At 39.0% G+C, this 12674-nt stretch overlaps 1 protein-coding gene across 1 annotated transcript in view; it reads left to right on the top strand.

The window, feature by feature from the left end:
* The window catches only part of FSCN1 (fascin actin-bundling protein 1), a 39438-nt gene that overhangs the window by 16905 nt on the left and 9859 nt on the right, over positions 1-12674 (top strand). The window contains exons 2-3 of the mRNA XM_051999887.1: positions 9885-10041; positions 11801-11922. Coding sequence (XP_051855847.1) covers positions 9885-10041; positions 11801-11922 — 279 coding nt within the window. The remainder of the gene's footprint in view (positions 1-9884; positions 10042-11800; positions 11923-12674) is intronic.

Genomic DNA, 12674 nt, shown 5'->3' with positions numbered 1-12674 from the left:
GGGAGGGGCAGCCCATGTAAGGGCTTTTTATTTTTTCCTTTCCCCTTTGTTTCACGGGATGGAGCATCAGAATTGCAGATGCCACTTCTGAATAAGCATTCTGGATTCTCCTGATGTTGCTTTACTGGGCAGCATTTCTTAATTTCCACAGCTTGAGCCCCATGGAACCTCCTGTTTGGTCTCTGTTTCAGCCCCTTTGAAGCCTTTTTCTACTGGAATGGAGGGTTTTTTAAAAATTATTATTAGTACATTCCTTCTCATTGAGTCCGTGTAACCCAATTCTGCGCTTAACTTTAGGGGTTTTTGCTTTTACTTTCTAAAAAAAGTTGTGGGTGGGTGTTTTGGGGTTTTGTTTTTTTTTTTTATCAAGGTGCTCACAGACTAGGGGTGTGTGTGTGTGTGTGTGTGTGTGTGAGAGAGAGAGAGAGAGAGAGAGAGAGAATATGAATATATGAATGTGTGTGAGGGAAAGATTGTTCCTTCTTTGTGAGCCTGATGTAGACCTCTCTCCCCTAAGGGCGAATCTTCTTGCCCTGGGTTGGTAATCCCTGTAATCTGAAGTTCCCTCCTTTTGTTTTTCTCCTGTGATGTTCTAAATGCCTGTTATACCACTGTCTGGATGGTAATTTAAAGTGTGAAGAAGCCTTAGTCTCAAGGATATCTGAAACGTTTTTTTTTTTTTTTTTTTTTCCCCCTTTAATAGAGGGGAAGAAAACCTGTTTCTATAGTAACACTAGTCTCTTAATTAGGGATTTTAAGACCAAATGGTGCCAGTTTATCTCTCTCTCTCTCCTCAAGAGAGGTGTTTTCCTCTCACCTAAAGGGGCGAGAGAATCAGACAGGAAGCAAAAGGCTTTACAGAGTCTCCAGTTGCTACTGTTGGGAGCATCCAGGTCAAATACTGCTGTTTGCAAACTGGGGAAATATGAAGATTGGTGTGTGGGGAGAGGAGGGTGAGAAGGAGAGGGAGAGAGATAGGAAAAGGGAATATGTAGAGAAGGGAGGAAGGGAGAGACAGAAAGAAAGAGGGAGGGAAGGACTAAAACAGAAAGAGACATATATCCGAAAGGGGAGAGAGAAGGGGGGGAGGAAAAGAGAGAGAGAGCCTGACATTGATGGCAGGAATTTGTATTAACGTGGATTAAGTACTTAAGCTCAAAGCTCTAGTCTTATGGACGGTCCAATTCAGTCTCCATTGCCAGATACCCTGAGCTCTGCTCTCTGTGGGAAATGAGCACAGTTGGAGAGGAAATCCAGATAGTGCTGAAACTAATCTTAAAGTGAGATGGAAGGGTATCTTCCTGGCTCCAATGAGATCTTTTATAGAGCTGTAGAAACTGCCTACTTCAGCCCCCGGGTTGAATGTGCCCTAGGACGAGATGCCCCAGAGGAATGCAGTGTACCTCAGCTCTGGGAGCTTGGTCATTTACTTAACAATAATACAAGTTTCTTACTACTGAAAGATATGGGGACCAAGGGCAATTGTTTTCTGGTCTGTATTCCAGATATATACAATCAGGACTGGAAGAATTTTTAAAAAGATAATGGCCGTTTATTTTCAAAATACATGCTAAGATAGTTTTCAACACTCACCCTTGTAAAACCACGGTTCAAGTTTTTCTCCATCCCTTCCCTCCAATCTCTCCCCCAGATAATCTCAAGCAATCCAATATATGTTAAACATTTACAAATTCTTCTATACACATTTCTACATTTATGCTATGGGAGAAAAATCAGATCAAAAAGGAAAAAATGAGTAAAAAATCCAGAAAGTAAGAAAATAGCAACAAAAAGGATGAAAAAAAAAAAAAAACTATGTTTTGATCCACATTCAGTCTCCATAATTCTTTCTGGGTGCAGATGGCTCTCTCCATTAAAAGTCTATTGGAATTGGCCTGAATCACTTCATTGTTGAAGAGTCAAGTCCATCACAGTTGGTAATCACATAATCTTATTGTTACTATGCACAATATTCCCTTGGTTCTGCTCATTTCACTTAGCATCAGTTCATATAAATCTCCCCAGACTTCTCTGTTAATTATTTCTTCTAGAACCATAATGTTCCATAACATTGATATACCATAATTTATTCAGCCATTCCCCAACTGATGAGCATCCATTCAGTTCCCAATCTGGAAGAAGTTTTAAAGTTTCTCTAGACCAATCTTCACTTTACAAGTGAAAAAATGGAGATCCTTAAGAGGCTATGTGACATATGTAGGATCACATAGTAAATTAGAAGCTTTTCTGAGCTCTAGAACTAGAAGGGACTCAGGGGCTATTTGGTCCCACCTTAAAGAACATATATGTGGAAAAAAAAACAGCAGATTGGTGCTTGAAATTAGTAAAAAGGAATAGTTAAAAGTTTACAGAGCATTTCCATAAATTTTCTCATTCAATTTTCACAACTACCCTGTGAGATAGGCACTCTAGGCGTTAGTGTTCCCATTTTACAAATGAGGAAATAGAACTAGGGAAATTAATTGACTTGCTCATTGTCTTCCCAACTCCAAATCCAACATTGCATTTGCTAGGTTATGATGCCTTAACTTCGTCATCTGGAAAATAAGAAGACTGTAGGTGATCTAAGGTCCATTTCAACTGAAAATCTTTAACACTATGATTCTGGCTTGTTCTGGAAGGACTTGAAGTCCCTTCCTAACCCAAATCCTATTTTATCCTCAATGGCTGAAAAAGAATTTGAGTCTAGATCTAAAGGCTAAATGTTTTTTTTCTCTTCCCATCATGTGGTTTCCTAGATTGTCTTACTTGCTTATTCTTGGGGATTGACCATGCATAGCGAATAGAGATCAAAAAATGATTAAAGTGAATCCAAGGAAGGTAGACAGATTTATTGTTTAGTAAATCCCCAAACAATCCTCCCCAAGCACAAATCTTCAGTGAGTTCCCTGTTCCCCCTAAGATAAAATACAAACTATTTAACCTGGCAGGTATAACTTTACGTTAATTATACCCTTTCTTCTTTCAAATTCTCCCTCCTCCCTCTGCTTCCTTTAAAGCAGAATTCATGTGCCTCTCCACATGGGAACTCTTCTCATTTCTTTTTTTCCTTTTATCCTTCCCATTTCTAAATCTACCTTAGATTAAACATGCCCGAATCAGTGTTGTGCCTCCCAGTAAGCTTCTTGAGGTTGGAAATTCTTTTCATTTTTGTCTTTGGGTCCCCCCAGGACTTAACACAGTAGTTAGCAATACTAACTGCTCAAATATGTGTTTGTGGAATAAATGAATGGTCACACAGTCTGTGCCGCAGAATGGTTTCTGTGAATCTGTTTGACCAGTGTTTCTGTATAGTCTTCTGGACAGTCCAAGTCAGTCTCCCTTGCCAGACACCCTGAGCTCTGCTCTCTGTGGAATCTGTTTGACCAGTGTTTCTGTATAGATGGGAACTGCTTGCCCATCCTCTCACGCACAACCCATCTGGCAGGATTTACTAAACTCTATGGCATGTGCTCTGCTCTGTCTGCCTGGAGCTGGGGAGCCCTTCACATCTGGCCCACGGCCCAATGTACAACTTAAGCTAAACCACACAGAGATCTGTGATCTAGCCCTTACCCAAAGAGCCTTGCCAAATAGGCATTCTACTGGATGAGTTACAGTTGTTATGCAGTTAGTGGAAGATTTTTCCCTCCTCATTACCTTACAGAAGACTGTATAAAGAGAGATTGACAGACTTTCTTTTTAAGTAGGCTAGTGAGCAACATCTGTCTTTGAAATGCTATATTAGAACCTCCATCCAATATGAAGTGAACACTACAGGACAAGTAGATGAGGAAGCCTAAAAATGGAATTTTTCTTCCTTGCTTTCTCTTAGAATCACAGATTTAGGGTTATCAGGATTAAAGAGTCCATCAAGTCCAAACTAGCCTTCTCCACTTCTGATTTGAAACAGAAATTAACTTTATCCAGATTCCAAATTCATTGCCTTCTCTGCTTTGCTAGACAGTGCCTAGCTGACCCAGTAAACCACCTGGTTTGTTTTATCCTTAATTTTGACCACCCAAAAATCCAGTAGCACATCCTGGTCCAGCCTTGTGATCATGCTTGCATGGGGGTGGTTCTCATTACCTAGAAGTTCATGGTGGTCCAGTTCCTGGGCAAACCATCACATGTTTGCACTGCATCTGGAGTATGTGATGGCACCAGATGGGCTAAACTCTCATTTTCATTCCCTAAACCTTTTTCTAAAAGTTCTCAGTAGGAATAGCAAGATGTTTGGCATTGATGGAATTGATTTGGGTTTTCTGGATGATTCCCATTAGTTTAACTTTATGTGGGTGTGTACGCATGCATGCGAGGTGTTTGCCTTTTAAAAAAAAATTCATTCATTTATTGGTTATGTTAGACCTGACCCCCCCCCCCCCCCACTCCCCACAAGAGAGCCAGTTTCTGACTCAGTGCATTCTTTGGGTCATACCAATTATGAGTTGGCGGTTCCACCAGAAACAAAGGCTCCCAGATGTGAACAAGCCCCTTTTGGTTCTTTTGCATTGACCTGCAAAGATGAAACTTGATCTGAGATTTGGTGCTAAGGCAGTAATAGAGGGGAGGGAGGGGTGGAGGGGGAGAGAGAGAGGCTTTGAGAGGGGAGGAGAGAGAGAGAGACAGAGAAAGAAGGAGAGAGTGAGAAGGAGGGAGAGAGGAAAGAAGGGAGGAAGGGAGGGACAGAGAGAGACAGATAGAATGAAGTTAACAACTTAGTAAAGCCATGTTATAAACCCATGGAAAGCCATATGTGTCTGTATGTGTGACTTGGCCAGAACCAACTTATCAGCTAGGTGGGAATTTCAAATTAAACTTCCTTGACTCTAAGCCTTTCACACTGCTAATTTAAGAAGGGCTCTTGGCTGCTTTAAAGTTTTGGAGGGGGAATAGGTTTAGATTAGGAAAAAGACCCAAGTTTTACAAAAGCTTCCCAGTGAGAGGTTCCCATCTCCTAGGATAGCAAAACCTGCTGGCAGCTGCAGGGGGTTAGACAACAATCCCCATGTCTGTGACGGATTGAGAATGACTTCATTTCATAGCAGCTCTCCCACAAACCATCCTGCAGTTTTCTATAGTGTTCACAGCAAGGCAAGGAGGCATTATTAGCTGGCACCATTCATAGAGTCTTATCTTTGCTTTTCTACAAATAAACAAAGGCTCTTGGTCAAAGGGTATACAAAGACCAGTTTCCAGGGTATTGAAGGCCCTGGCTGGAGCCAAATGGCCAAAATTCATTTCTGCTCCTTGAGACACAGATAATAATGAAGAATCTAGCCCTGGGTAGGGAAGCCTGCAAAGGTTTTGGACACTAGAGGAAGCAGATCAACAATCAAAATCCAGATCAAAGTTTTTGAATAGAGGAACCAGTCATTTGTTAAGTACCTTGGAGGCATAGTGGATAAAGTGCTGGAAAATCTGAGTTCAAACTTACCTCTCATGCTTATCATCACGAATCACTTTACCTCTGTTTGCCTCAGTTTGTTTCCCTTACTGTAAAACAGGACTAATAACAGCACCTTCCTTGCAGGGTTTTGAGGAATAGCATTTGTAAAGTGCTTAGCACAGTGCCTGCTGCATAGTAGGTATTATATAAATGTTTATTCCCTTTCCTACCTACTGTATGCTAGGCTTATAAGCTCATGGGGAAGGAAAGGAGGGAAAAGGTGGTACCCTCAGGATAGCACAGTGCTTAAATGCAATTAGATAATTCCACTGAGACCACAAATTGATGCATCTCGCACAACAGCTGCAAAGGCAGTTGTTGTTATTCAATCATTTTCGGTCACTCTTTGTGACCCCATTTGGGATTTTTTGGGCAAAGATACTGGAGCGGTTTGCCATTTCCCTATGCAGTTCATTGTACTGATGAGGAAACTGAGGCAAACAGGGTCAAGTGACTTGGCCAGGGTCACACACCTGGTAGGTGTCTGAGGTTAGATTTTACCTTGGGAAAATAATGAATTTCCAAGCCAGGCACTCTGTGCACTATGATGCCACCTAGCTGCCCAAAAGCAGAAGAGGGAGTTATTTTTCCCGTAGCATGGCTCATTGAATTAACAGAAGATGCTTTGGAGAGAGAGAGAAAAAGAGAGAGGGAGAGAGAGAATTTAGAAAAAATGGTTATGTAAAAACAAAACATATAAAAATCTCTTTTTTTAAATTGATGCAAACAGTTGTTAAAATTTCCCAAACTTTATAATGAACTATTTTTAGGTTTTCATAATTTTTATTAAATAAGTGTCTTTCTGTGTGTGTATGGAGGGAGATTAATGTAACATCATTTGGCAGAAGCAAGCTCATTTGGAAAAAATGCCTGATAATGCATGATGTGAAGTTGATTGCCTTTCAAAGAAAAATGGAACCCAACAGCCTCGGCCTAGTTTTTGACTCACTGGAATCTAGGTTTCCTATGTCAATGGCATTTTCCTGATTATAAACTAGTAACCCTGTCAAAAAGAAATAAAGACAATTTGGCATGACCTATTCTGAAAGAAGCCTTGCTGGTTCAATTAACCATGCTTCCCATTCTAAATGATTACAGTGATCTAAATGCTCTAGATTTTTGTTAGGACCAAGTCAAGTTCATCAGCAATGGCATGAAGTTTCTTACTTTAAAAAGAAAACCTCTTCCATTCATAAAGTATCTTTTTGTTTTGTTTTGTTTTTGTTTTTAGGTTATAACCATCACAACCCTAAATTTTTGGCACCCTTAGGAAGTAGTTCTGGGTTATTTGAAGTGATTGGGAGCAGCATTTCATGCTCTCACTATTTCCTACTCTTTCTTGGGTTTCAATTTCCTGCTAACCATTTTTGTAGACCTTTTTAAAATGACAGCTTTCCCTTCTCACTAGGACCCTTGCCAATCCTAAGAGTGTTTTTCTTGGCATAGTAAAAGTGAAGAAGTTCTGCCTTTTGTCCACAATTGTTGACCCATCCTCCCCCCTTCCTTGCTCAAATGTAGTTTATCCTTTTTATTGTCATTTGTATTCACTGCCAAACTTGGTTCATTCATTCCAAGCTTTTGTATTAATGGCGGCTAGACATTTATGCAACAGCTCAGGCTTACTGAGCACTTAACATAGATTCACATTTTACCCTCAGAATAGCCCTGTAAGGTAAAGGTCATTAGTAATCTCCTTTACTAAGAAGGTTTGACGTGAGGGAGGATACAAATGTAGTTTTTCTCCTCATTCCAAGCCTAGTGTTTTTTCCTCTACCTGCTGCTCTTCCAGCTCCAGAACTGATGATAAAATTCTTACAGTGTTGTTGAATTGCTTCAGGCATGTCATGATCCCATTTGGGATTTTCTTGCCAGAGATTCTGGAGTGGTTTACCATTTTCTTTTCCAGTTCATTTTACAAATGAGGAAACAGAGGCAAACATGATAGAATGACTTGCCCAGGATCACACAGCTAGTAAATATCTGAGGCCAGGATTTGAACTCAGGAAGGTGAATATTCCTGATTCCCAGTCCAGAGCTATAAATCCACTGCATTATCTAGCTGCCCATTCTCATGGTACTGGTTTTTTTTTAAGCATTTATTATTCATCTCTTACTTGTCCTTATGTCCTATACTTATTGGGGTTTGTTTTTTAATTTTTATATGAATTTCCTGTGTATATTTTCTCTCCCTCTTTTCTCTTTCTCTCCCTTCCAACTTCCCTCCCTTTCTCTCTTATGTTTTCCTCCCCTTCCTCTCAAATGACTGGTTCTCCCCTCTTTTCCTTCCATGGAGTTCACCCATTTTGTACCTGAATTTAGTGCAGATATCTGCTTGATTTAATTAAAATTCATAATTCCCTAACTCGGCCAATCTGCCAGTCTCAGCCCTCCAGAAGGGAGGAATTACAGCATACACATGCCCTCCCATTGGGACAGGTAGGTGATTCAGTGGACAAAGTGTCAGGTTTTGAGTTGGTCATGGATTTAAAAATCCATGCCCAGACACTTGCTGTGTGAACCTGAACAAGTTATTTTACCCTGTTTGCCTCAGTTTCCTCATCTGTCAAATGAATTGGAGAAGGAAATAGCAAACCGCTTCAATATCTTTGTCAAGAAAACCCCAAAATGGGGTCATAGAGAATTGGACAGGACAGGACTGGACTGAATAACAACCACTGTGCTTGACCACATTCTCTTTAGATCACTTTTCCCTCTTATTGAGATAGCTTTAAGTCTCTGCTTTTATTTATGTCTGAGTTTCCAGTCCCTTTTCACATCAGTTCTCTAGAAGGATGGGATCCTTCTATCTTTTCTCTTACAATTTTGAAATCTATTCCCTCAGAATCAAAGGAGAATCATGTTGGGACCAATTCTCCATTTGTGCGAGAGAAGTAACAGCTACTTGTTTTGAAGAGTCACATCATTTCTACTTAAGCAGCCAGTTAGCCAGAATCTAGTCTAAAATAAAAAAATATCTTTGTTGCTTTCTTTACCAGTTAGCTCAATTATCAAAGCTATAATGACTATAAAAGTTATATAAACTATAATGGCCATGTAAGAATTATGTAAAAATACATGTCATAATATGTAATAATATAAACTGTTCTATTATATGTAACATGTAATGTTACATTATGCAATATAAACTATAATAGCTACATATTATATAAACTATATATACATCATATGAAATGTGAGCTTAAATATACATTACATTTTATGTAATTATGTAAGATAATGGAATAGCTATAAGCTATTAAATATATAAAAGCTGTAATAGCTAGATAAAAGTTATATATATTATTATATGTACTTACTTTATGCTATATTAATTTGTGTATGTGAAAGTAATAATAGCTAGATAATATTAAAACTTTTGAGACATAATAAATTCTCCAAGAAATTTTAAAAAACAAATCCAACTCCCACTGACTTGTGTGTCAAATAGCTTGATAAGGTAATTCTCAGATTGGAATGGGAGTGGTGGGAGAGTATGAGCAGATGGTACTTCTGATCCTTTGACCTTTCATTCATACTTTACCTGGAGGTCATCTGTCTTTCAAGGGTCATGAATCTCTAGAGAAGCTGTGGTAAAAGGTTGGAGCTAACACCCTACCATTCAGGGGTTTTAGTTAAGCACTCTTTCATGTACCCTATATGTGGGGATCATCTCTCAGCCTGGTGTTCCCACTAGGATGAATTATTTTCTAAGGAGAGACATCTGTGGTGTTGGGGCTATTTAGGTGAGGAAGGGACTTCTGACAAGGATGAGAGCAGGTGAAAAGCAGCCAGTATGGGAATTTATTTTGCTCATCTATGCTTATGTATTGTTTTTTCTTTTTCTAAATGGAAGAAGGGGCGTGTAGATATCTGAGGGAGAGAAGAGATAGGGAAAGCTAGGAAAAACAGAAGAAAAAAAAGAGGATTCTTGAAGCATTTTAAAATGTACGGAAAAGAGCAAAAGGAAGCTGAGAGAATCAGAACAGCTTGAAAAATTACATGTTGCACTTATATTTCAAAAGAAAAGCAAGCTCTATGTAATATAGAGGTTCACTTAAAATCTTTATTTTTCTGATCTTCCTATTTTTTCCCTAAATTACTAAAATGCTCATCTAATTTGGTGTTTAAGTTAAGAATGAAAAAGAAAAATTTTTAAAGAGAATAGATAAGGAAATTGACCTAGTTTGGAGAGTTTCTAGCCACATGTAGTCCCATGTCCCTGTGATAGATGCATTATTAGAATTCATAGAACCAGTATTGTTCCTGTTGAGATAAAATATTTCTTGTGATAGAGTGGGAGCTGCCCTTTTATTTATTTTTTTTCTTAGAAGATCTTTCATCTACTTATCTACATCCTCTTGTGCGCTGATTTGGGTTCAGATAGATAAGGGAACTTGATTGGGCTCTAGAGGATCTTATCTTTCTCTCTATGCAGGAATGGACCTCTCTGCTAATCAAGATGAAGAGAGTGACCAAGAAACTTTCCAACTAGAGATCAATAGGGACACTAAGAAGTGTGCTTTCCGGACCCACACTGGCAAGTATTGGACCCTAACATCCAATGGTGGAATACAGTCGACTGCTTCAACCAAGTGAGTAGGTGGGCTAAGGCGGGGAGGGTTGTTTTTTTTTGGGGGGGGGGAGCGTTGAGACTGGTTTTCCCTTTTTCTTTGTGCAGTAGTCACCCATAAGCTTAACCCCTACCCTGATACTCATGGACATTTTAGCCTGCTCCTTTTCTGACCTGGCTAGTTTGCTGCTCCTTGGGCAACCTACTGGCCCCTTGCTGGTAGAGCCTCATAATATTGTTGCCAACTTTAGTGCCGACATGCAGGTACTTGTAGTCCTGCTGTAGCTCACAACTCCTGAATTCAAATTTGTAAATACTGTAACTACAAACTCCTGGCATGTGGCATCATGTGCATGGTCCTGAGTAGGCTTTCTAAGATAGTCTATTTCTTTTCTTTTTTTTTTTTTTGCAAGACAATTGGGGTTAAGTGACTTGCCCAGGGTCACATAGTTAACAAGTATTAAATTATGACGCTGGATTTGAACTCAGGTCCTTCTGATATGGAAAGAAGAAAAACTCTCTCCATTGCTCTTTCTGACTATCTTTTTTCATTGGCTTTTGTGATCAATGTCGACTCCTTCTTGCTGCCACTGACCACCAGCCTGTATCCAGGCTCTTGGGCATAAACCATCTCGTTATGCTTGCAGTAGAGACTTAGTGGAACTGAAAACTCAGAAGGAAGTCTTTATTTTTCTTTCATAACAGTCTGTGTCTTGAAGACGTATGTGTCTGCTGAAGCATCTAATCTATTATCTATAATGTGTGGGAAGACAAATTGAGAACTTAGAATAAGGGTTCTTAACTTGGGGCTCGTGAACTTTTTCTTAATATAAATAACTGTTTTAATTGGCTTCCTTTTTAATATTTATATTTTATCTAATGCGTTTAAAAACATGAGAAGGGGTCCTATAGGCTTCTGCTGTGATGATCCAAGGCCTAAAAGAAAGTAAAGAATCCCTGGTTTAGAGCATATGAAAATACCTTAAATATTTTAAATCCCTTTTTTACCAAAAAGATTTTCTTCAGAGTCCCCTTGGTCTGTGTTTAGTATAGAACCAGGATCATACAATTTAGTTTAAAAAAATTTAATTTTAATTTTTTTTGAGGGGGCAGAAGAGGTATGGCAATCAGGATTAAGTGACTTGCCTAGGGTTACCTAATTAGTAAGTGTCAAGTATCTGGGGCTGAATTTGAACTCAGGTACTTCTTACTTTAGCATTGGTGCTCTATCCACTACAACATCTTGCTGTCCTAACTTACCTCCTTTATAATTCAATAAGCATTTATTAAAATACTTACTGTGGCAGAGGCCTCTGCAGTCAGTGATATAGACCAGATATTTTCAGAGAGATTGAACCTTTTGCGATCATAGTGTCTTTTTACAGAAGAGGAAACTGAGGCAAATGGGGTTAAGTAACTTGTCCGGTCTTCCTGACTTCAGGCTCGCATTCTATTCACTGCCCTAGGTGGATTCTAAGTGTCTATTTCCATACATGGTCAGTAAAGATGATTTGTTTTGCTTAAATGCATTTATTTGATACAAGGTAGGATTCTAAGGGGTGGTGTATGGGGGAGGAATTCTTTGGAAATGATAGTAATACTTTTATTAATCATTAAAATGCTTATAAAAATTAAAATTTAATCATAAGATCTAAAATCATTTAGATTCAGGACACAGTTGTTTGTTGCCCTTTTCCATATTTGAAGGTAGGGATATGATATCCTGGGACTTGGGTAGACCCCCATAACAGCTGCTTCTGCTTGGGTCCTTGGGTCCTCAGGAATGCCAGCTGCTACTTTGACATAGAATGGTGTGACAAGCGGATCACTCTCAAGGCTGCCAATGGGAAATATGTCACTGCAAAGAAAAATGGACAACTGGCGGCCTCTGTGGAAGCTGCAGGTGAGACTAACTCAAGGAGAATGAGGGAGATAAAGACAAGGAAGTAACCTTTAGGTTTCATTTTTAAAAGTGTGAAAAGCTTTTTTTCCATTTGTCATTTTGGATTTATCTAGTTCAGGGGGAGGACTCATTGAGTCAGACCAAGAAAAAAAAACAACCAATCATTAAGATCTCTGAAAGTTTAAAAAAAAAAAAGTACTTGTTTTCTCGGTAGATATATATAACATGTTGCCTTTCTTAGCATGATGGCTGAGGTCACTTTTCTTTTGTTCTGTTTGTATCTATTGACACTAAAAACCACTATTTGCAATTAACTTTTTCCATATTTACATCTGCTGATTTAGCATGCAGATGCCTCATGCAAGAGTGGTTCCCCCCCCTTAACTGTTCCTAACAGTATGTAGATACTAAATGGGGATTTTTTCCCCCCTTATTTTTTCTTTTCCTTTGAGTTTGGGGAATTATTGCCAGTCTTTTTTTTTTTTTTTTTTTTTTTTTTTTTAACCCCTTCCCCTCAGAAGAGATGGAAGAAACATATACTTTCCACCTTCTAATTTCCAGTCATTTTCCACCTTTTACTTTCCAGATTTCTAGAACCTTTTGTGATGAATATTTTTGGTTTGGGGAAAGTAGAGGGGATACAATTCAAACCAGAAGCACTCCACTCTATGCTCAGTGATAGGGGAAGTAGAGAAGACAGAACTTACCCCCCAGCAGATGACTATGCAGTTGGACAGATGAAATAAATGCTC

The sequence above is a fragment of the Antechinus flavipes genome, chromosome 1 (genome assembly GCF_016432865.1).
Source record: "Antechinus flavipes isolate AdamAnt ecotype Samford, QLD, Australia chromosome 1, AdamAnt_v2, whole genome shotgun sequence".
Taxonomy (NCBI): domain Eukaryota; kingdom Metazoa; phylum Chordata; class Mammalia; order Dasyuromorphia; family Dasyuridae; genus Antechinus; species Antechinus flavipes.
The sequence above is the reverse complement of the archived record's forward strand: the minus strand, read 5'-3'. Positions and strand labels throughout refer to the sequence as shown.